Genomic DNA, 25,529 nt, shown 5'->3' on the forward strand with positions numbered 1-25,529 from the left:
TATGTAATACGTGATCATGGTGCACAGCGACAAAAGGTGCCAGGGTAGTAGCAACATAGAGATGAAAACAGTGATGAGGGAAAAAAAAAAAAAAAATGTATTTTTTGTGGGAATGCCACTGAGCATATAGAAGTAACTGGCTGTGCCTGGTGGCAAGAAAGTTGAAGAAATATGTTATATCTACTGAAGAGCAAAAAGATGATGCCTTCGGTGTCTTGTATGTTTCCGTACAGACAGATAAGGGAATAACTGTTTCATACACAGAGCTGTAAGTCGACTGCATGTTTCAAGTGGCAGCATTGTGGCCGAGCAGTTCTGATGCCTTGTGTTGTTGTTGTTGTTGTTGTTGTTGTTGTTGTTGTTGTTGTTTACTTGAACTGGATGCCGAAGTCGAACTTTTCCTTGACCCAGGCGTCCATGTCAGCCTCCAGCTCGGGAGTGAACTTGCTCTGCCAGTCGTTGCTTTCTCCTGTGGGAAGGGAAAGGCAAGTGGGTTTCGGGTTGTACTGCAGTTTTAGGGGTCTAGTGGGGTTGTATGAGTGTGGCTGGGTGCTTGGGGTGTGGTGGGATGCCATGGGCGTAGTGGGGTGCTGTGAGCGTTGCGGAGTGTCAGGGGTGAGGTGGGGTGTTAGGGTTTTGATGTAGTGCTACAGGTGTAGTTGGGTATTAGGGATGTGGTGGAGTGTTAGGTAAGTGGTGTGGTGTTAGGGTTGTTGTTGTAGCTGTTGTTGTTGTTAATGGTGGTTGTGGTGTTTTGTTGTTGGATAATCCAGGTCTGTCTGGCCGAACAGACCTGGGATGTTATGGGTGGAGTGAATTATCAGGGATATAGTGGGGTGTAAGAGATGTGATGGGATGTAACGGGTGTGGCAGAGTGTTAGGAGTGTGGTAGGGAGGTAGGGGTGTTATGAATGTTGCAGGATGTTAGCAGTGTGGTGGGGATGTAGGGGTGTTAAGGGTTGGGTAGAGTGTGAGGGGTGTTGTGGGGAGGTAGGGGTGCTATGAGATGATGCAGTACAACAAACTTCTCCAATATGACCAGACGTTTTATTGTTAGATTACAAGACTTCTGGTGAACAGTGAATCAACCAAAGTGTGTTACACAAAACCATTCCTAGGTTGGAGGACAAGTAGAAAATGTGTGTGTGTGTGTGTGTGTGTGTGTGTGTGTGTGTGTGTGTGTGTGTGTGTGTGTGTGTGTGTGTGTGTGTGTGTGTTTATGCTAGGAAGAAGGAACCACAGGCCAGGAGCCCGCGGACAATTCCTTCCAAGAAAGAAACAAAATAGAAAAGAGAGCCAAATTCAAGATCCGATCATTTCGAGATGCCTGAACACACTGCGTTTGAAAGACTGGGGATCATAAGAAGCAGGAAATACAGACAGAGGGAGACAGTTCCAGAGATGATCTGTTGCATAAATGAAGGACTGGGAGTAAAGATTAACTCTTACATTAAATAGCTGGACAGAAAAGGGGTGAGAGTTTGTTGCTAGACGGGTGCTACGCGCCCGTCGTAGGTGAAGGGATGCAAGCAGACAGTTCAGAGGAGCAATGACCATTGAAGTAGCGAAAGAAAAGAGATAAAGATACAACAGTGCGGCAAAGAGACAGAGGTTGAAGGAGGCCAGTAAGAGGAGGAGAGTTAATGAGACGAAAAGCCTTTGACTCCACCCTATTGAGAAAAGCTGTATGTGGGGAGCCTCCCCACACATGAGAGTTGTACTCTACACAGGGGCGAATAAAACCCGTGTATAAAGTCAACAACTGTGCAGGGGTAAAGAAGATACAAAGTCGGCTTAGCACACCTAATCTCTTGGAAGGAAATTTTACGAGAGATGTAATATGAACTCTCCAAGATAAGTCTCGAGTGAATGAAACCCCATGCACGTTCAAGGATGATACAGGATTCAGCTGGATATTATTTAACATTAGTGGGTACTCCTGTGGAAGATTATGTCGGGTTGATAGGTGAAAAAACTGAGTTTTTGATGCATTAAAAACACCAAGTTTATTTTTACCCCAGTCAGAGATACGAGCCAAGTCAGACATTAGGTGTGCCATAGCCTCATCCCTTGTTTGTTGAAGTAACTACTGAGATGGGTATTCCAGGAACCGAATGGAAAGGTGAAGGGTTCAGTCATCAGCATAGGAGTGGATAGGGTTAGATGTACAGCTTAGAAGGTCACTGATGAATAAAAGGAAAATAAAAGGAAGAGAGTTGGCGATAGGACAGAGCCCTGATGAACACCACTGTTGATGGATCTAGGAGAAGAACGATGGCCGTCTACAACACCAGCTATAGAACGACCAGAAAAGAAGCTATACTGTGGATGAAGGCACAGGTAGAACGATAGAAACCATAAGACGGCAGTTTGGAAATTAATTTATGCCAGACTCGATCGAAAGCCTTTGAGATGACAAGTGCTTTCGCCAAAGTCCCGAAAGAAGGATGACCAGGAGTCTGAAAGGTAGGTGAGAAGATCGCCATTGGAGCATCACTGACGGAACCCATACCAACGATGAGAAAGAAGGTTGTGATAGGAAAGATGTTTTAAAATTGTTCTATTAAGAAATGACTAGAAAACTTTTGAGACAGGATGTTAAAGCATCTGGACGATAGTTAGTGGGTTTGGAATGGTCACCCTTTTTTGAGGACTGTCCGAATGAGAGCAAACTTCCAGCAAGAAGGAAAGGTACATGTTCATAAACAATGGTGAAAGAGTTTACCCAGGCAGGGTGTAAGCACAGAAGCACAGTTCTTGAAGACAACAGGAGGGATTCCGTCAAGCCAATATGCCGTTTTGTGATGCGGTGAGGATCTGTCCGTTCTCCCCTTTGGGGCTAAGATGCGAATGAATGTGTTTGAATGGATGAGTAAATGGAGAGTGAGTCGTCCTGTCTCGGCTACCTCCCTTTCCTTGGGGGAAGCAGCCTAGGTATATAGATAGATAGATAGATAGTATTGAGGCCAGTGATGGCAGAAAATACATCAGCTGAAGATATTTTAATGTCAGCCATGAGGAAGTCAAAGGGGTTAAGTAATGGAGGAGCAGCACCGAAATCATTTAAGGTGGAACTGGAGGAGAAAGTATGAGCAAAGAGATCTGCTTTATCTGTAGAAGAAGTAGCTACAGAGCCATCAGAGTAGAAAAGAGGAGGGAAGGATGATGAGGTAAAGTTGTTAGAAAGGCTTTTGGCAAGGTGCCAGAGGCAATGGGAAGAATTCGAGTTGGAGAGTTGAGTATTTAGTATGGATGAAATTATTTTTGGCAGAGCGAAGAACAGACTTAGCACGATTCCGGGCAGAAATATAAAAAAGATGAGATTCAGGGGTGGGTTGGCTCTGGCACCTTTTCTAGGCCCTCTCCTTGTTGTGGACAGCATTAGAACCAGCATGATTAAACAAAGGCTTTCTTGCATTAGTCAAACGATATGAGAAGGGAATGTATGCTTCCATACCTGAGAAAATAACCTCAGTAATGCGCAAGGCACACTCAGATAGCTCCCGGCCATAGAGGCAATAATCATTCCAGGGAAAATCAAAGAAGTACTGCCTGAGGGCCTCCCAATCCGCAGCTCCAAAGTGCCAAAGTCGACGTTTCTTTGGAGGGTCCACAGGCCGTACCGAAGCGATAGGACAGGTTAAGGTAATAAGGTTGTGACTGGAGAAGCCAAATGGAAAGGAAAGATTAACAGTATAAGCAGAAGGATTAGTTGTAAGGAAGAGGTGAAGTATGTTGGAGCTCTCTCAGGGATACGGGTAGGATGCTGTACAAGCTGCTCTTGGTCATTAAGCATAGAAAAGATGTAGGCTTGTTCACCAGGTGGATCAGTGAAAGGAGAGGAGAGCCAAAGGTGGTGGTGAACTTTGAAATCTAGAATGGAGATTTCAGCGAAAGGAGAAATAGATTGAATGTGTTCCATCATACAATTAAGATAGTCGAAGAATTTTTGATAGTCAGTAGAATTAGAGGATAATTAAACATCGCAGATATATTTAGTCAGAGAATGATAGGAAAGCCAAAGTCAGAGAGAAGAGGATTCAGAAGAATCAAGTTCAGGAACACGAGAGCAAGATAAGTCGTTGCGTACATACTGCATACACAACAGCCACCTTTGGTTTTGACGTGAATATAAAGAAAGTAGGAGGATACAGAAAAGGGTTTGCCAGTTGCCTCAGACAGCTGAGTCTCAGTTAGGAAGAAAAGAGGCAGAGAGGTGGTACTCAACAGACCAAAAGTTAGAGGAAAGGCAGCGAATGTTGCAGAAATGAAGAGAGTCACACAGTGTTTCCAGGCAGCTCGTTGAGTCATCACCTCATCACCGGGAGAGAGGCGGATGGTGGGGGCATTTATGGCCCCCCTCCCCCCCCGGGGACTCCGAGGCTTGGTTATTGGATGCCATTTTTCTTTTCTAACTTTGAAAAGGAAGTGTTTAGTGTACTGTGCATGTAGTTTGGTGCTGACAGAGAAACTTGTATTGGAGAGCATGTTGTCCAACTCTCTGTGTTACTGAGACACTGAAATAATCTCATCTCATCAGCCGTTTGAGTGTCCACTGCAGGACCGGCCTATCCCAAACGGAGTGGGAACGATACAGCCAATGTATCTCTACTAAGTGGCTTATGCTGTCTGGTAGAGATTGTATGTAGGGTGAGAAGTGCTTGTAAGTGTAACTGTAGTGTTGTAGTGGCTTTGGATGTGTGTAGTCTGTGAACCAAGTGTAAATGGCCTGCGCAAGCTGACTGGGTGCATGCATACTTTTTATAGTATGCGACACTGGTTCAACCACAGCACCCCTTGTGTCTGCCAAAGCAGTACGTGGCCAGAAGAACTTTCCCTAAGTTTCTTACCCTGGCGAGGCGCGAACCCTCGTTCTTCAGTGTATGAAAACGCACACTTTACCACTGTACCGCAGAGGCTCCATTTATATATACAGTATATATATATATATATATATATATATATATATATATATATATATATTTAGCCCATTGGATCCCAGGGGAGCTGAGCGAGGCATGGCACTGGGTGGTACTAAGCGAACCGCCCTCCGCCTATCGGTTCATAGTCATGAAGCTCATAGGGCCCTACCTGGGGGTTCCCTACTTTATAAAGACTTGAAAAATCCCAGTTCTGTCCAATGTTCCGGACACTGGGCTCAAATGGGTTAAAGAGACTGATAGGTTTGCCAGCTATTAACCCATTGGATCCCAGGGGTGCTGGACGAGGCATGGCAGTGGGTGGGTAATAAGCGTACTGCCCTCCATCTATCGGCTGATGGTTGCGAAGCTCATAGGTCCTTACCCGGGGGTTCCCTACTTTTTAAAGACTTGAAAAATCCCAGTTCTGTCCAATATTCCGGACACTGGGCTCCAATGGGATATATATATATATATATATATATATATATATATATATATATCCTCATCATCATCATCAACATCCGGACCTCCTTTCCCAACCTAGGGCAGGGTGAGAAGTAGCAATCTCCAGACAGCCCAGATTTGCCCAATCCAATGGGCCATGCTTCCACTTATTCATCATTCAAGCCCCTGGAATTTTGGCTCTATTGGAGTACCACGTTCTGTAGCTTTCACATAAACATAACTGAGAGAGTCAGTCCAGATGCTGTCACGTTAAAAAGGGTACCAAATCCGTGATCATGCACTTCTCACAATATTCGTCCAACCAGCTCGATCCCTTGTCAGTTCCCTAGCCTCAACGACTTCCAAACATCTCTTTCTTACACACCCTTTCCTTGGCCTACCTTGCCTTCTCCCTCCTTGAAATTCTCCCAGATATACCTTTTTCACCACTCTGTTATTATCCATTCTTTGCACATGACCTCACCATCTCAGTACAGTCTCTTCGATTCTTGTGTCCACAGACTTCTTCAATCCACATGTTTCACGAATCAAATTATTTCGTATCCTATTCACTCTCTGTATTCCACATACGAACGCCAATAAGACTACCAGGTCTTCATCCAGTGGTACTACGTAGACGTGGTGACGTCATGGTGTGGAGGACTGTCTCCTCCCATTTTTCTCTCCACTCACCCCCCAGCCTCTGCTGGGGGATGAGTGGGGGGAGCTGCTCTTATGACAGCTATGGGAGAGAGAGGTAGCCTAGTGGCAGACCTATCGTGACTCCAAGTTCTTTTTTTTTTTTATCTGTTCAGTACCGTGTCGGCTCTTATTATTTTGTTCTAGTTATCATCAGATGAATTTACCCAGATTTGACAGAAACTGAGTGAAATGGATGGTGGAGTTATCTAAAGTATAATGACAATGATGTAATGGTGATGAAGAGTAAATATTGCTCTTTAGAATGTTCTCACCATACTTTCATCTCTCTTAAGTTCCTTGAACAGTCATGTATTCCATGTTTTAATATGATTAACGGAGCATGGAAGCTGAAGTTAAGGAATATAATTTGTCTACTAAACAGAGACCAGAGAGAAAGGGGGAGAGATGGGAGAGGAAGGGGGTAGAAGAAGGAAAAGTGGGGGGATAGTTGCCAAACACTTCCAGGATACTGAACACTCCAAATCAATATTATCCTACTGTATGCAAATAGCTATTAGAATGCACATCAGGTCGAACAGTAAAGGTGATTGCTAAGCTTATTTAAAACTGCCTTGACATGGGCGGGAGATGAAACAATTATTACTCTGGAAAAATATGAACATTAGAAACTCACTTGACCAGTTACTCATTTTTTGTCAAATTTTGCTAAATGAATGCATGATTGAGTGATTATTCATTATATTTAAATGTTATACTCCACAAATATATACATGCACAGCAACGCACAATAATGCAATTACAGAACATAAGATGAAACAATTTATCACAGTTTATCACAGCCTGGCAATCTCCTCTCAGGTTTATCCACAACGTGACGACATGCGCGAGCTGGACACATATTTGCCCTTCTATGACAAGACCTGGTAGTCTTATTGGCCTTGCCACATACAATCCTCAGCAGTCCCATCTCCACTGCTCTCACTCTTGACTTTTCGTTTTCATGCCACACCATAGTCTCACATCCATTTGTTAAAGCTGGCATTAACACTTCTTCATGTAAGCCTCTTGTAGCTGCAACACTCAAGCCTCTGTTTATCAGGGCCTTCATCGCACCAGCTACTTTCCTTCCTTGTGCCACTCTACTTTTCGCTTCTTTTGCACATTTTCCTCTCTTTCTATCATCGTACCCAGGTAGTTGAACTCTCTCACAAATTCCAATCTTTACCCACTCACTGTAACATCGGACTGGAAGTCAACTTCTCTCTCAATAACCATCACTTTACTCTTTTCTACATTTACTCTCAAGGCACGACGCTCACAGACATCAGGATAACTCTGCACTAGTCTACCAAATTCTTGTCCGATATTTGCAAGTAGTACTGCATCATCAACATACAACAAATTTGAGATATTCCATCCATCACCATTCATTACCAACGCCATCCCCCTCTCCATTACTTGTGTTTTTACTTCTCTCATCACCCCATCCATATATATATATATATATATATGGATTAACTGTTGTGGGAAGAGATGTTACAACAGAATATTTTGAGATACTGTATATATGGATTAACTGTTGTGGGAAGAGCAGAATATTTTGAGACAGTATCGGTGCTTGGTATTTTATTGGTCCTGTCACCAATGACCGACTTTGCAGATTACAAACCTTCTCAGTAAGTCTTGTTAATAAGAAATATTATTTGCATTCCCATCCTCGGTCAGTATCTCAAGGTGAAGCTGAAGTTAACGCGTACTGCAGGCAAGTAAAAAAGTTTCCTGTATAGCTCACGTGCCTAATCGATAATCTTCAAGAGGTTTGCCGGGAATCTGAAATCTGAAAGAAGTTACTGAATGTTAAGGATGTGGTGGCGTGTCTGTGTAAGAGGCAATGTACAGAGTGTGAGAAGAAGGGGAGGTCAATGGTATGCAGGAATGACCGGGAGTGTAAGTGCTGCAACCTGAAGCATTAGTGATCTGCAGGGTGCCAAATGAATCAACGCTGGACAAGGCAGAAGCAGGGCCAAAGAACTTCCTTTACACATATTTTCAAAACTGAAAAATCTATACCACATAACAGTTGCTTCAAATTCATATTTCTCCAACTGCCGAAGAGAGCATCTGCATCAATTAATCTCCAAGTTATCCTTAAAATACACACGTGATAATTATGTATGGTTAGCTAGTACACCACTCTGTTACATTATACAATACTGATCAAACTGACATCATATAAGTTCGAAATCTGGATTAACTGCGGTCTCTGTCTGGTTTGGTTGTGTATTTAGTTTAATTTTAAAGTAGTGTAAAATGGCCAGAGAACTCTCAGATCTTGCCTCACCTTTCCTGAAGAATCCGCCCTCACTCTGGAGCACTTCCGGGCTGGCAAAACTGTCGTAATCTATCCTCCGAGCTTTCATTTGATTGAAGGACGTGTGTTCCGCAACCTGCCATAGAATCATTTGTTTATTTTATTACAAACTCACATTACCTGCACCAATGAACAACGATGATTTCTGGAAAGACTACTAAAAAGAGAGTTACGACTCCACAGGAGTAATCATTCACATTTACGCGCTCACCAAAGTTTCATCCTGTTTTTTTTTTTTTTTTTTTTACATTCAGTGCTGCAGAGTGACACCTTCACGTGGTGGTACCGATATGACTGGATGGTGAACCGCAAAAGAGGAGCAACTCTGGCTTGCAGTCCACCGGGTTCATGATCAGGAGAGTCTGGGGTGGTTACTGCTGCTGCTGCTACTGGTCATGCCAACTCTTACACATTTTCACCCTCTTCTCTGCCTTTACGTTCACCCACACATACTTCAGCATCAGTAGCTCAGTCAGGACTATGTTGTGGGGTTGGGGTAAGGGGATGAGTTTTAGATATCATTATTTTTGAAATATAGGTGCTTGGAAGGTATTATAACAGAATTTAGACAATTTTTTCGAGCTTTAATAGAAAAGGAAACAACATAAGAAACCACAAGTAAATAACTATACTATGTGTCTACATTTACTGATGCATTTGAATTATGTTGTATATATTATTAAAGGTGGAAGTCTGTCCCCAACCTCCACAGCTGCGCTGTTTACCTCCGCCAACGAAGTTGAAGAAGGTTATGTATTCACATATGCTTTTCTTTTTGTTTGTTTGTTTGTCCACACGATATCCAAAAGTTCTCAATGAATTTCAATCAAATTTTGTGGAAGGATGGGCCATGGGCCAAGAAAACATTGATTAAATTTGGGGGTCGATCCGGATCCTTCGATGGCATTGACGGAGGTATGAGCTCTCTGAGTGCTTTCCAGTTCTTTCCTGTGCCACTTTGCTTTCCACTTCTCTTTCGCACTTTATACTCTGTTTTATCTCTGCTGCAAGATTCTTGACCTCTTTCACCAATTCAAGCCCATCTCTATTCACCAGCACATTACACTGTGAAGAGGGACTTCAGAGTGCTGAGCCATTCCCAGCTCGGTCCTACACCAGTCCTTTGCTGGTTACCATGCTTGTAATAGTCATGGATTATTTTTACTCCAGTGTCGAGCTGTGAGGTATAGTAATGGCATATACCATTGATATTACCAAAATATTACTTATAAAAATCATAATCATAAAAATTATCTTTTTAAAATGCATAATTTTAGAATTATAGATCGTAGACTCGCTACTCAACAGTCAGTACTTTATAACTGTGCATTGCATAAATGCTGCTTGGTTTATTGGACATTGTATCCGATCTCTTATACAGGGTGACCCAGAAAAAGCTCCCACATTTCAAAGGTAAATGAAAAAAAAATGGTTAAAGATAATCAAAATATTATTTGCACACATGAAACTTCATTCAATACAGTTTTTATTCATCATGTTTTAAAGATGACATGCTCCAAATGGTGGCCGTCATTGTCTATACACGCTTGGAGGCGATTTCTGAAGGCTGCCATGGCTCGACGGGTCATGTTGGGTGGAACAGCGGCTGTCTCCTGCTGAATAGCAACCTTAAGGACTTCAGGAGTTTGGGGTTGATGAGTATACACTCGTGATTTAAGGTAGCCTCACAGAAAAAAATAACAAGAGGCGAGGTCAGGGGAACGGGCCGGCCACCCAACATCGCCATGCAATGAGATCACCCGATCCGGAAACAATTCCCTCAGCACTTGCATTGATCTTCGAGCTGTGTGTGCCGTAGCTCCATCTTGCTCAAGGTGTTCGAGTCGTGGCCTTAGAAAGTTTTCGAGCATATCAACGGTCAGAAGTTACGGTAACAATTACACCAGCCTCTTCAGAGAAATAAGGACCCACGATGCCAACATCGGCAACAGCGATGGGGCTACCTTAAATCACGAGTGTATACTCATCAACCCCAAACTCCTGAAGCCCTTAAGGTTGCTATTCAGCAGGAGACAGCCGCTGTTCCACCCAACATGACCCGTCGAGCCATGGCAGCCTTCAGAAATCGCCTCCAAGCGTGTATAGACAATGACGGCCACCATTTGCAGGATGTCATCTTTAAAACATGAGGAATAAAAACTGTAATGAATGAAGTTTCATGTGTGCAAATAATATTTTGATTATTTTTAACCATTATTTTTTCATTTTCTTTTGAAATGTAGGAGTTTTTTCTGGGTCACCCTGTATATGAAGGCCTGCCGATTGTTTATATTAACATCAATCTTTATACTGACAGTCTTTGTATCATCTGAAATTTAATATTTTCTAAATTTAATCATTTAACATATCCCTAAGAGACGCGCATGCGTACAACCTAGAGTCCTGAATAGAACAGCCTATGTTTGTCACACACACACACACACACACACATATATATATATATATATATATATATATATATATATATATATATTAGAAAGCTGTTTTTCCATTAGTTGTTGTACAAGGGAAATTAATGGCTCGGACAGTAACATGAGTGGTTTGCTAAAAAAAAAAAAAAATGCCTAACGACTTGTATTAATTAGTACTGGTATAACTTTGCCTCTACCTTTTGTTTTGTATTTATTGAAGTTACATGACCTTGGCAAGATTTAATTGCCTAATATCTTGCATTTAACAGACATATCAACAAAAGGTTGCCAGCTTGAGGTTTACTAAAAATTGAAAAGTGAAGAAAAAAAAAATGTATGTACATTTTTGCATCGACAGTTTGCATCATTTAACGTACAAGACGATATCATTGTGTTATTGACAGAAGTTGTACCTAGTTTCCAGTGCCATTTAGAATCATTTATGTTGTTCCTTCAAATTTTGGAAGGGGTGGTAAAATAAAAAAGCATGTACCAAATGAATATCAGGGAAGACCTTAAATGAGTCTCTGAATGAGAGTGAAAGGAGCCTAACTTTTTCAGTCCGATGATATAACTAGTTTTATCTTTGCTACCAGATGATTTTACCATTTAGAACACCCCCATACTGAAAGGGCTTAATGAAGGTTGCATCATCATCCAGTTCAACCTCCCCTAAGGTGAATAAAATCGTCGGAATAAAGAAAACATTTATGTCCTCGGAGCGAAGGAAGTATTATAATCAAGCCCATTAAGCAGCTCACACTCTAGGCTAACTTGTAATTGCCTCTTTTTCCCTCACTGTATAAATCAAGGTACTATTGCGGCCAGGAGTTGTTAGCCACCCTCGTCCAGCCAACGCGTGTATGTGGCAGAGTCGCATTCACGAGCACAGAAGTTGCCTTTGATGTATTCTTGTCGAAAAATATCCCTTCAGCTTTGGGCTTGTACTAATGAATAAAGCAATAGTAATATTTACTCTTAAGGTTTGACTCTGATAACACGAATATATCACATTTATTATTTAGTAACTATTTTTTGTCATACAATACCCCATTTGAGTTTTAATAATACCTGCGGCGACTAGAAGTGGTCTGGGTGGGGATGCATGGGCTTTGAAATATTTGCCTTGCTTTGAGCAGCTGGTGAAGTACCGCATACGTATCAACATAAATTGTACGGTTGTTGATAGGACAAATACCTCTGGTCATAAATCCGCAGTTGGAGTACGCAAGTGATACCCACCACAACAACCACTAGCACAGCTTCCGTCACAACCACAGCCTCTACCACAGCTTCCGCAGCAACTATCACAACGTCTACCACAGCCTCCTTCCTACAAGAAGGTGTGGCTGGAGGATCGGAAGTTACTACCCCTCCTCCAGCATGACCCACTGCAGCAGCAGCAGCCGCACAATGGACAGTGCAAAGACCCACGAAAAAGACCTGCAGCAGCCTCAGATGAAGTGGAACCATTCCGTGTCACTAAAAAAATGAATATAAATGAAAATGTTACAATATTAAACATATATGAAGATTCCCCTGCCTGGCAAGAAGCCAGAAATGGAAGCTGTTATATAAAGGAGGCCTCTGATCAATCCAAATTTAAAAGGAAACTCATTAATATTGAGAAATTACTAATTCCAATATTACTTAATTAAGAAATTAATACTTATCAAAACTAAGCAAAACCAAATTTGATTACTAATAGTAGTTTGTAAATGTTTTGGGGAGGTGGTCTATCATGTTAAGTACTGAAACATATTTACTTAAGAATTTAAGACTTGTCAAAACTCTTGCATATCCACTCTTGATTACTACTAGCATTTAGTCATAATAGCCTGTACGATGTTCCTGGGTGACAGTACGTTATTCTATTTTTTTTTTTTTTTTTTTTTTTTTTAGAAATTCGTAAGTTAAGGGAAATGAACAGTTACAAAAAGTACTTTTGTTATTCTTAGATTTGTCTGATTTTTAATATGTTTTGTTACTTTATATGAGGAAAAACATCCCAAAGTTTGAGTAAATTTGATCATTTAGTTCTTACAGAAAAAAAAAAACAATGTATGAATAATACGTATGAGAAGCGAAAAATGGGAAACCAGGGGAAGTGTGTTCATCTGATGTCCGTGATATTTGGTGGTTTACCTAATAAAACACTCATTAATAAATTGTCCTATCAGCTTTATAATATTCTTCACCATTCCTGAACAAAAACATTTCCAAAATCCCTATATATTTACCTCAAATTTTACCCTCTTTTTGCCATATTAAAAAAATCATTACATTCATGTTTGTCAGTCACTGAAAAAAATAGAAGCATAAAATGTTCCCCTTTCATTCCTCTTTTTGCAGGCATTTTGCTTTTTGTCTTATATTTAAAACTAATGCAGTTATATCACTCCAAAGGACAGTAAGTTTAGTTCCGAGACATCACTCGTTTTCTGTTGACTTGCAGTGTCTGTACGATTAGAATCAACTTAGGTACTTTTTTATTTTATGAGTTAGGATTAGGGATGGTTATGAAGAGGTACAGGGTGCTGGAGAATACAAAGTTGGAGAAAAAGACGTAGAAGGTTGGGAGTCGTCAGGTGAGGTGGCGGTAAGGGGGGGGGGAGGTGAGGAGGGAGGTGGCGGTGGTGGAGAAAAAATTGCTGCTTCCGACACGTTTTTCTTCCCTCGAAATGGCGTCAAATTCTTCTTTGCTGCTTTCCATCGCTGCAGTAGCTTCTTAGACGGTCGCCTCATCTTCAAAAAGTTTCCAATAACGATGAGAAATGGCCAAGATTAGCACAGACTGAGAATAGATTGAGATCAAGGCTAGCACATCTCACCCCTTTCAGTGTCATAACATCTCTGGCATTTCCCGCCTCGCTGCTACACACACACACACACACACACACACACTCCCATTGCCAGAAGTATGACAATTTTTGCAGAAAAAAGGAAAAAAAACGGGAAAAAAAGAGGTCATTTTATACATTGCATAGAAAACGGAGAATTTTGCTAACAAGTGACCTCAAAATTGATATTACAAAATAATTTTTTTGAAAGGGAAAGAATTGTCGTACGGCTGCCAAATTTTTACAGAGAACGACTGATACTCGTAGCTATTTTATGGGATAACTTTCGCAAAATGCCTTTCACAGTCGAAAATCCATCCTTGCTGGCGTTCACTCTCCTTGATAAAGGAAAAAAAAAATTACAAATCGCTAGTTTTCTTAACCTACAAAACAACGATGTATAGTATTTTTTTGTTAGTATATATTCTACAAGGGAAGAGACATGTTACTGAAAGACACTGATGACATATACCTCTATCTCTCTTCCATTGCAAGTGGAGATGTTTACCCAGATAATACCACAACAAACTTTCAGAACCGCATCATCTCACTGCAGCTAGATCCAGTTCATGAATATGAAGTTGGGTTAAGTAATATTTTATTCCCAAAATATTATTACTGTCTCAGAACTGGTGATCCAGTGTAAAACTGGTTTCCATGCACGAATTATGAGATCTGAAAAAGAGGACTATGAGTACAATTTTTATTAGCATATACCTGAAACAAAAATAGTTTCCAACTTAAGCTCTCTCAATTTAGTATCTATAATCGAATCCATTAACTATCAAATGCTGAAAGAACTTCAGAATATTCAAGAAACGTATGCTGATTATTTCCCTTGCCAGCAGATAATACACTATGATTACAACATAGATGGGGTTGTCATCCAAAAAATGGTAGCTGGGGCTGATGCAGATCATATATACACCGAGTTATCAATGGAGTTTGCTCCTCAAATTGCCATAATGCTGGGGTTTGAACCAAGAGTTCGTTATTCGATCATTCAAAAAACTGAAAAGGAAAGTCCTTCATCCTCGTAACCCAATCCTATTAAAGTTATAGGACAATATCCACCCAGATCTGATGGTTCCAATGATTATTTATATGTGTACTCTGACTTGGTTAACCCTTCACTATTTAGGGGGCAAATTGTAAATATCCTTGATGCTATACCCCTACCGAATAATGTGACAGGTAAGGGTGTTAATCCTATAATGCACAAAACAATTAGTAGTTCAACTATAGAAAGCGTTAGCATAAAAATTACTAATAAGAATGGCGGACCAATATACTTTGAAGACAATCACAGTGTTCCCTGTGTTTTACATATAAGACGTAGGTCAAGAGGTTCACAGACTCAATACTGTTTTTGACACCATGATGTGTACTACCCTGATTCCTCCTTCCGAAGACGAATTCTTGTTACTATTCAAAGACCCATTCCTACTCAAACGAGGAGGGGCTATAAGTGATAAAACTACTTTTAGGAGTCCCATATACAGTCAATGGGGGGCTGGCATTTTTGACTTTCTAAGGGGCTTAGGGAAATGGGTATTTGCTTTTCTAATAAAAAATGTAGTTCCTGAAGCTTTGGGTATGGGACAAGGTGTACTGGAGGATGTATCTAGTGCAGGGGTTCTTAACCTGGGGTCCATGGATCCCTTGGGGGTCCATAGATGGGCTTTAGGGGGTCCATGAAGGTCAGAATAATTGAGAACAATTTAACAATATTGCATGATGCCGTTTGGCATCATTAGCTGAAAAAATAAAAATCTCGAAGAGTCTTGAAGAATTCTGGTGTTCGTTGACACAAGCCTTCCCTCGTCTGGCAAAGCGAGCTATGGGTGCTGTGATTACGCTTGCTACTACACACCTTTGTGAATCAGGGTTTTCAGCGCTTGTTTCTACCAAAACGAAAAGTCGAAATCAACTGGATGTCGGCGATGACATGCGTGTTGCCTTGTTAAAGACCACTCCGCAATTTCGTCCCTTATTCAAGCCAAACAACAACCCTCTCATTGAAATGAACTTTCTAGCTGAATTAAAGTTTTGTTTTGTTTAATTTGCACAAGTTGGATGTATTTCCTTTTTTCATCGAGTGGCCATTAGTTTTTGCATGAAAAAGAGTGAGAAACATAATTCTTGTAAGGAGCGTTTTGTACTTTGTGTATGTATACCGTGCGTGTGGTAGTTTTCAGTAAAAGAACGTATATTAATTGCATGCAAAATGCTGTGTTTATGTGCTTATGTGCATTTTTGTAGGGAAGGGGTTCATAGCTTTCACCAGAATCTCGAAGGGGTCCGTGACTCAAAAAAGGTTAAGAACCACTGATCTTGTGGCAAGGCAAATCTGAAGGACTCAGAAACAAAGAGGTATTAAGGCCCTCTCCCACTTCGGCGTAAATAGGCACGATGAAGCCACGATGAAAATCGTGGCCGAAGTCAGTGATGTGTCGACGACTCTGACCAAGAATCGTGGTGTCGGCGTAATACCAGCGACACCAGTACGACAAAACGCCGACACCTCAGCGGAGTATATGATATAACCGGCGACTAGTAGCCGACATATCCCCGATATGTCAACGTAATGCGCAAGCATTATTCTAAATTCAAATTTTAACGTTTTTTTTTATGGCGATTCAACGGCAATAAAGGTACAATGGCGGCGTGCTGTCGGCGATGTATCGTCGATGTGTCGGTGAATGCATCGCACGCACCTCGCAGACAAAAAGCCGAGGCCATCACAGGTGCCTCGCCGTCATCGTCGTATTTAAGGTGATTAATCGACGGTTTATCCGCGAAATGTCGGCGATATATCACCGACATTCATAAGATGAAATATTACTGTCGCACAACCCGGTATGTATCGTACGGTTTACGTAGGCTATGTCGTATTAACCTCACCGATGCATCGCCGATACATTGCCGATGCTTCCGTATGACTGTATGACGTCTCAACGGTTTTTTTCACCGCCGACACCTTGCCGATGTCGGCAATCATACGTGGTTTATACGCCGGGTAATCGCCGATGTCGCTGAGACGTCGCCTTGTTGTCGACGACTAATCCGCAAAATTTTACAAAATCGTGGAGGGCCACGACGTTTTCATGCAGCATGAAAACGTCGTGGCCCCCCCACGACAAATTTCCACCTCGTACGACTTATCAGCGACATGCCACGAATGGACAAGATTTTGATCACGAATACCCACGATTAGGGATTTTTGACACATCGTGACTTTATCTTCCCCACTTTCGCCGAAGTGGGAGAGGGCCTTTACAGTCCTGAAAGATGTCGCTCAAAGAGCTAGCATGATAGGAGGACGTAAACGAAAGTAAAAAAGGAGGCAGAAATTATGGAAATATTATAAAAAGGATGTACTTGACTTAATACAGCTTAGTTAGATTAGTGATTTGATTCTGGTAACATGTCTCTTGATGTTGCTTCGGGAGTAGGGGTAAAATCCCCTCACAGCAGAAATTCAGTTTCCATATCAGAAATGTTTCCTCATCCTCATAAAGTCCGGATGGTAGAATCACCAGTTGCTTCAAAGCAGGATATGGATGTTCTACCCATTAACGCAGGCTTTCATAAAAAAAACAACTGACAAATATGTAGAATTTTGCATACCTAAAGCTGATGGGTCATTCTTTGTTATGAGCACTCTATCCCTCGAGTTGAAATTACGAGTTACAAAAGCAGACCGAATTTCTGTACTCGTACATGATGATAAGATGATGTTTGTCAATGCAGTATTACACACAATATTTAAAAATGGATCTGTGTTTGTAAATGGGATTCAGCTTGAAATTAAATATATATATAATAACACGGCCTTTATAATTTTACTCACAACACTTAGTCCCTCCAAAGTAGGGACTATTGGTAAAAACTGTTATTTACTTCATGATGAAAATGGTACTGGGATGGATAGTGAAGACCATTTTGTTGGGCTCAGTGATCAGGGAAAAACGTTTCTTACTCTAAGGAACATGGACTGCATCTATGTAGTCTACTACTGATGGACTTAAATGGGTTGGATGGATTTTTACTTGATAACATTGACGTCACTATTCGACTTAAATTCGCTGATCTGAGTTTTATTATCAACACTCATCAAGACGGGGGCAAAATGAAGCTCCACATAGATTTGTGTAAACTATGGGTTACTCGTGTCTTTCCTCAGCCAGCGGCTATGGCAGCACTTAATGCTTCGTTATCTGATCCAGGCTCGTTTGTGGAGTCTGTATATAATAAAAAAGTGGCTTGGGGGAACTGTACTCCAAGCAAACTGTATTTGTGCATAGTTGATATGGGGCCTGTTTCAGTTGATATGGGGCCTGTTTCTGGATTGTATGATAATCCTTTGTACATGACTAATGCTGACTTGTCAGGGCTGGCTGTAAGTGTCAATGGGAGAAGTCTGTATAACTTCACAATCTCTGTTCTTTATCAGTTCGCATCATTGTACCATTTTACCTTAAAGGCTCTAGGTCTCAATCGAGATCACTTAACTATGAGGCCTATACCAAGGGAAGAATGATTTTAGTTTTAGACCTATAACATGAGGACGTTAAAGTTGCAATTGATCCTGAATACACAGGAAATCTAAGAATAAATACAACATTCAAGAAAGACAATGAGTCTAATCGTGTCCTGCTGATATTTGGAGAAACTCAAGGAATTCATTCATTCATTCATTCATTGCCAGACGCCATGTATCCCAATCGGAGTGGCCAAGGCTTAGAGTTAATTGTTTTACAGGGAGGGGCACTAATCCTCCACCAACCCCACTTGACACGTAGGGAGAACGTTATGCCAACAGCATCTGGTGTTCCCAGGCGGTCACCCATCCAAGTACTAACCAGACCCAACGTTGCTTAAGGAATTATTAGAATAAATAATGATCGGCAGATATATTCTGAAGTGAAAGCGTAAAGGTAAATTAACGATCAAGAACTCGAAACTGTGATTCGTAAAAATTTACCCTCTCACTGTATTAAGCAATTCAGGGGATGTCTCGCAACTGAAGAAATGATACATGTGAAAATACCTGACAAACTTGGGCCTGTGTTTATCATCGCTAGCATTTTACCCACTTAAAAATCAGAAATGGGTCACTGGGTTTGTTTTTTCATAATGGATCATATTATATATTTCCTTGATTCATATGGGCTTCTAACTAAGCAGTACACTGAAATTTTGTAACTTTTTAAAAAATCATGAAACCTAAAAACGTTGTTTATTCTTGGAAATATGAATGGAAAAGTAGGGAATGTTGTCACGAGTCGGCTAGTGACATTGGCTTTTGTGGGAAATCACGAACTCAAGTGATCCCAATTTATCGTTCAGTTAACCGCTCATTCGGTCGGGAGTCTTTCCAAATCAATTTTTCATTGTCATAAGTGATCGTCTTTGTGTGAGACATTAGCGCTTCCGCTGAGCGATTTGTTTTGGGCACGTTTCGCTCACTCTAGCTGTTAAAAATGCGGCCACAGCGCTCCTTTCTTTCTCACAAGTTGGGCAGTCAAGTGTCTGTCGTGACGGAGTAAGGTTCTGCGCCCCAGCAGTGAGAGAGTGAGAGGTCAGCTAGCACCCAGACTCCACTAGACTACAGTTCTCCAGGCTCCCGCCCTTCGTTGGTGATACACTACATTCATTGACCAGTATTTTCTTTTCGTTTTCCTAGACTTAAGAGTTTAGTTAAGGTGCTTTTCCTAGGCGTAAGAATTTACCTTTTGAGTGAGTGAGTGAGTACGATCTCTTTATTTGAATGCATTTTGAGATGTAACGTTAAATTCATTCCTTTGTAATGAATAAATTTAACAGTTCTTTTTCTTGAGCTTAATGTAATGTAAACTCGTGTTTCATTTCTCCACAATTAAGCTTATTTCCCTTATAGCTCCTAGCTTCCATAAACGTTTTGCCATTCATAACTGGTACTTAGGCCAGTCTTGGTTGTATTAAACTTAAAATCCGTTGTGCCTTCTAGGAGTTGCGCATCAGCAAGAACCTGATATTATTAATAGCATTAGTTATTTATTGTCAGGGGTGAAGTCACTTTCTCCAGAGGCTAACAGTACTAATAAACAGCAATTTCATTGTGACGAATTAGTCTCTGCTGTGTACTGTTGAGAAAGTTTATAAATTCTCGTTCTTAGAGAATCGTGCGAAGCAAGCCAGCGTAAAGTAATCATTGCTTGATTTAGCAAGACAATTCTTGTTCCTGCTGTTCAGTATTATTGAACATTATCATTTAATATTTGCATTTATTTTAAAAACCCCGTGACAATTGGTGACCTCATTCCAGGATATTAACTCCTAGCTCTAAAGCTATTCACGAGATAATACTCACTCGTTCATATTTAGGTATTTTTCATTAAAGTCTATAGGCACTACCCTACTGGTGATTATTGATTCATTTTTATTAATTTACATAATAGACAATCAGTTGTTTGTTTAATTTTCTTTCTTTACCAGTTTAATTAGATAAAACTGGCCACCACTAACCTGTGCCTATATTCTTTATTTTTAAATTATTCACATCTCAGAAAAAAAAAAAATCGCAGTCAGTACTGAATCTCTAGTTATTTAGATTAAGCTAGCATCATGGCAGCTAGTGTTTATGTATAGGAAGCCAAAGATATGGGCCTCACAGACCCAGAAAAAATTCAGAGTTACGTTCTCTCACGGTTTAATTACGAGCAAGAACGGTAGAAAGATGCTCATGAAGAACGTAGAATCCAATGCGAACACGAGCCAGAACAGCGTGAGGAAAGCGAAAAGGAGCGCGAATACGAGCGAAAACAGCGCAAACTCAACTTAGAACACGAGCGAGAACAGCGTGAGGAACGAGAGAGAGAACGAGAACAGCGTGAGGAACTAGAGAGAGAACGAGAACACGAACGTGCCGAGCGAGAAGCACGTGAAAAACACGAATATAAAATGCTGAAGCTCAAGCGAGATTCTTTGGCTTCAGACACATCTGGTGCAGTTGGTCCAAGCTCCACGAGCGTTCTCCCTGCACATGTCCTGGCGACCCCACGCATCAAGCTTCCTTCATACAAGGAAGGCGAGCGAATCGAGCCGTACATAGCTCGTTTTGAGGACATGGCAGACATGTATCAACTGGATGAGGCAGCTAAGCGGCTCCAATTTCTTAGTTTATATGAGGGCCCTGCCCTCGATATTCTCCACAGAATTCGTGGAGACAATCTCATGTATGAGATGATGAAAGCTGCACTCATTAAGGCGTATGGTCTCACAGTAGACGACGCCAAAGTTCAGTTCATGCGAGCTCGTCTCCAAGACAAGGAGACAGTTGTTCAGTTCTTCGACCGTCTCACTGCTTACTTAGGTGAGTGGATGGAGAAAGATGAAACTCCTTCCACGCGTGAGAGGATAATTGACCTTATGCTGCGTACACAGCTAGAGAGGTCGTGGCCTGCTGAACTCATAGCACAGCTTAAGATCTGCCAGGTGAAGGATGCCAGCCAAATGGTAGGAAAGGCTGACGTGTACTTCACTGCATACGGGTATCAAACTCGTAAGCAAAACACCTGGAACAGCAGAAAAGATACTGCCAAAACTGGGAAACCATCTCAGACTGAACCCCCAGCAACAAGGCCATTCTCAGAATAATGGCCAAGGTCCAAAACCGCAGTGGAAGGACCAGGGGCAAAACACTCAGAAACCTGAGTGGAAGAGGTACAACAAGTACCCTAACCAGCAGCAGTATCAGCCACGCAACCGACCGTCGGGACAAATTTTTTCACCACCAGCTCAAAAGAGGCAGGAAGCGAACGCAGCCTTCATTCCTCAGCAGCAGCATGGTGGTCACGTCCCTACCAGTATGGGTACTCCCCCACAGTTCACTAGTCCCACAGTGACAGTGAACCCCCCTCCACAGATGGCCAATGTTCCATCTCCACAGGCAGTGAGTACGACCTCTCAAGTTTCAAATTCTCAGGGCACCATGTTTGCCGCATCAATTCAGCAGCCTCATGAGTGGCTAGCTGCTTCCTCCACAGGCCCTCCCACAGGTGACAGTACCTTCCTTGTTCAGCCAGGGTTTGTGGGAGACATTCCTGTGAAGGTCCTGAGAGACAATGGTTCCTCAGGTTGCTCTGTCAAGCAGAGTTTAGTTCGGCCTTCCCTGAGGCACGTATCCAGGTGGCATCTCCATTTTATACTGGTATGACACTCGCAGTTGTCATGCCAGAACCTTTGTTTGACCTAATCGTAGGCAACATTCCCGGTGTCAAGGATAGTTGCACCGAACATGACGCTACTCAGACTTCGGCTATAGTAACACGAGCCATGGCTGAGGCTCCAGACTGTGTCACCCCAGTGACCATTGAATCACCACAAGATCTGATGTGTAGCCAACTTGTTGTTCAAAAACAACATTCTGACCCGACACTTGCTGCCGTGTGGAACAAACAAAAGGGTAGAGTGATAAAGTATTCACGGGGAGGTTGAGCCAAATTCCTTCGTAAACAAGGACGGCTCTACCATGAGTCAAGAACACCCGAGGGCGAGGTTCGACTGCAGTTTGTCGTTCCTGCCAAGTACCGCCTAGCAGTGTTACAATGGGGTCATTGTTCAGCCTCAGGAGGTCACATGGGCAAAAGGAAGACCCAGGGCCGTATCCAAGCTGACTTTTTCTGGCCAGGGATGGGACGAAACATAGATAATTTTGTGCGTTCCTGCAGTGTGTGTCAAAGTAACACCACTAATCAGGGACATGTCCTTCCTGTGTCGTTTGTAACCACACCCGTAATCTCAGAGTCAGTTGAGAGACAGGGTAGTGGTAATGTGGGTGTAGACCTGATGTCTCACCTACTAACTGCTTACTAACGAGCAACTGTTGCATGCTGGGTTCCGTAAGATAGGCGTCCTCAGAGATTTGAGTAATCCAAGGACCATCCTGGTTCCCAGTTAAAAGTGTAAACCTGACGTCTCACTTGTTGGCCCCACAGGACACGGTATGTCCAGGGCCTGTACATACATGTATACCATAAGATTAAGGGGGTAAAGAGAGAACCCCGCAGAGGCGACTTGAGGCAATGTCTGCGGACACACGAGCCCGAGTTTGCACAAGGATTCTCAGCTCCCCAGTATTAATATAAGTACTGTAGGTTAAGGGGGAAGTTCGAGAGAGAACCCTGCAGAGGCGACTCGAGACTGTGTCTGCGGACACACGAGCCCGAGTTTGCACAAGGATTCTCAGCTTCCCGATATTAATATAAGTACTGTAGGTTAAGGGGGAAGTTCGAGAGAGAACCCCGCAGAGGCGACTCGAGGCTGTGTCTGCGGACACACGAGCCCGAGTTTGCACAAGGATTCTCAGCTCCCCGATATTAATATAGGCACTAGGTTAAGGCACAGGTTGAGGACCCATGTGCAGTTCGAGGCTGTGTCAGCGGACACATGAGCTCGAGTTTGCATAAGGATTCTCAACATGCCGACACTAATCGTAAGTGTAGAGTTAAGTTTAACCAGTAAACTATACGAGTCCTCGAGACAACGGCGTCCAGGGACTATGTTTCCTGGTTAATAATCTACCTAATAAATTAATGGCGACCTCGAATGTACGAAGCTTAGGCTGTCACTCGTATTTTTCAGCTAGAGCGTACCTTTCGTAGCATGTACTGATTGCTAGGCGGAGAGAGAGTAATTGTAATGTATTAAGAATTTTTGTCTCATTGACACTTTTGATGCTCCACCTTAATTGATCTTGCAGGTACAGCGATGGGTGTAGCAGTTTTGCTGTGCGGGCCAGCTGATCGTCTGCTGCACGCTGCTGCCTCTTCTCCTCTGCCTTTGTTGTCGCCATATTATTAATATTTACTGTGTCATTTTACATGTAGGTACAGTTACACCACAACTGTCACACCTACACCATGTATTACATACATTACGCTACATAACAATTAGTTGTTAATGTAAATGTAGCAAACTTTTGCTCAGTTTGACCTGAGTACAGGATTTTCACCGTCATCACGGAGTTTTTTCCCTCAAGCTTGCCTCTGTCAACGTAAATACGAGGTTTTTACGCTCATTGGCGATAGTGATTTTCTCCTGTAGCAGGATAGCACACACACCACAGTGTGAATCTTGTGTGACTGAGTTAGGATTTATATGTATGCATATTGAAATCTTTTTTCTGAAGAAAAAAAAGATTTGATTTTCATAGGGCGTAATGTCACGAGTCGGCTAGTGACATTGGCTTTTGTGGGAAACCACGAACTCAAGTGGAATCCCAGTTTATCATTCAGTTAACCGCTGAGCGATTTGTTTTGGGCGCATTTCGCTCACTCTAGCCGTTAAAAATGCGGCCACAGCGCTCCTTTCTTTCCCACGAGTTGGGCAATCAAGTGTCTGTCGTGATGGAGTGAGGTGCTGTGCTCCAGCAGTAAGAGAGTGAGAGGTCAGCTAGCACCCAGACTCCACTAGACTACAGTTCTCCAGGCTCCCGCCCTTCGTTGGTGATACACTACATTCATTGACCAGTATTTTCTTTTTGTTTTCCTAGACTTAAAGAGTTTAGTTAAGGTGCTTTTCCTAGGTGTAAGAATTTAGCTTTTGAGTGAGTGAGTGAGTACGATCTCTTTATTTGAATTCATTTTAAGATGTAACGTTAAATTTATTCCTTTGTAATTAATAAATTTAACAGTTCTTTTTCTTGAGCTTAATATAATGTAAACTCGTGTTTCATTTCTCCACAATTAAGCTTATTTCCCTTATAGCTCCTAGCTTGCATAAACGTTTTGCCATTCATAACTGGTACTTAGGCCAGTTTTGTTGTATTAAACTTAAAATCCGTTGTGCCTTCTAGGAGTTACGCATCATCAAGAACCTGATATTATTAATAGAATTAGTTATTTATTGTCAGGGGTGAAGTCACTTTCTCCAGAGGCTAACAGTACTAATAAACAGCAATTTCATTGTGACAAATTAGTCTCTACTGTGTACTGTTGAGAAAGTTTATAAATTCTCGTTCTTAGAGAATCGTGCGAAGCAAGCCAGCGTAAAGTAATCATTGCTTGACTTAGCAAGACAATTCTTGTTCCTGCTGTTCAGTATTATTGAACATTATCATTTAATATTTGTATTTATTTTAAAAACCCCGTGACAAATGTGAAAGTGGATGGAGTAGTTGGTGAGTGGGGTGTGCCTGCAGAGATGGATGAGAATGGCTGTGCATTAATGGACATTTGTGCCGGGAGGGGGTTGATGATAGCTAATACCCTCCTCAGACTCAAAATGATCCATAGGTATACGTGGCGAGTGATGAGCAGGGTGGGTGGTAAAATAAACGGAAGGCAATGACTGATTATGTATGTGTGGATGAAAGGATGAGAAGGTGTGTGTAATGGTTGCAACAGTGGTTGGGGGAATGGACTTTCGGACCACCACTTGGTGGTAAATGAAATGGAAAAATAGATGAAGGGGAGGACAGGAGGTAGTTCATACAAGGAGAGTGGAAAAGTTGCAAGAGGAGGGAAAAAAGGCAGAATATAAGAGAGAAGTGGAGGAGCGATTGGGTAAATATAGATTGGAGCAGATGGGGCAGGTGGAAGATGTGTGCAAGATATTCACAGAAAAAATCTGTGCAGCATGTGAGGTGGTGTGTGGGGTGAAGAGAAGACGAAAGGGGTGCAGGGAACAGCATGGTGGACTGAAGAGATGAGAGAGGCTGTGGCACAAAAGAAGAAAGCATATAGTGAGTGGATGAGAAACAGGAGTATGGAAGAAGTTGAGAGACGGAAGAGAGAGTTATAGGTAGAAAGGAAATGAGAGGTGAAAAGATTAATAAGAGAAAGAAGAGAGTGGGTGAGGAATTTGGAAGGAA

The 25,529-nt window shown here is 41.9% G+C and overlaps 1 protein-coding gene across 1 annotated transcript in view; it reads right to left on the reverse strand.

Moving 5' to 3' along the window:
- Nucleotides 1-368: 368 nt before the first annotated feature.
- LOC145412385 (sulfotransferase 1A1-like) overlaps nucleotides 369-25,529 on the reverse strand; it is a 238,192-nt gene continuing 213,031 nt past the window's right edge. Inside the window, exons 7-8 of the mRNA XM_080282274.1 lie at nucleotides 8,371-8,476; nucleotides 369-469 (exon numbers count right to left, since the gene is read on the reverse strand). Coding sequence (XP_080138400.1) covers nucleotides 369-469; nucleotides 8,371-8,476 — 207 coding nt within the window. The remainder of the gene's footprint in view (nucleotides 470-8,370; nucleotides 8,477-25,529) is intronic.

This window comes from Coenobita brevimanus, chromosome 93 (assembly GCF_032717465.1).
Source record: "Coenobita brevimanus isolate Jiangsu-jjx chromosome 93, ASM3271746v2, whole genome shotgun sequence".
Taxonomy (NCBI): Eukaryota; Metazoa; Arthropoda; class Malacostraca; order Decapoda; family Coenobitidae; genus Coenobita; species Coenobita brevimanus.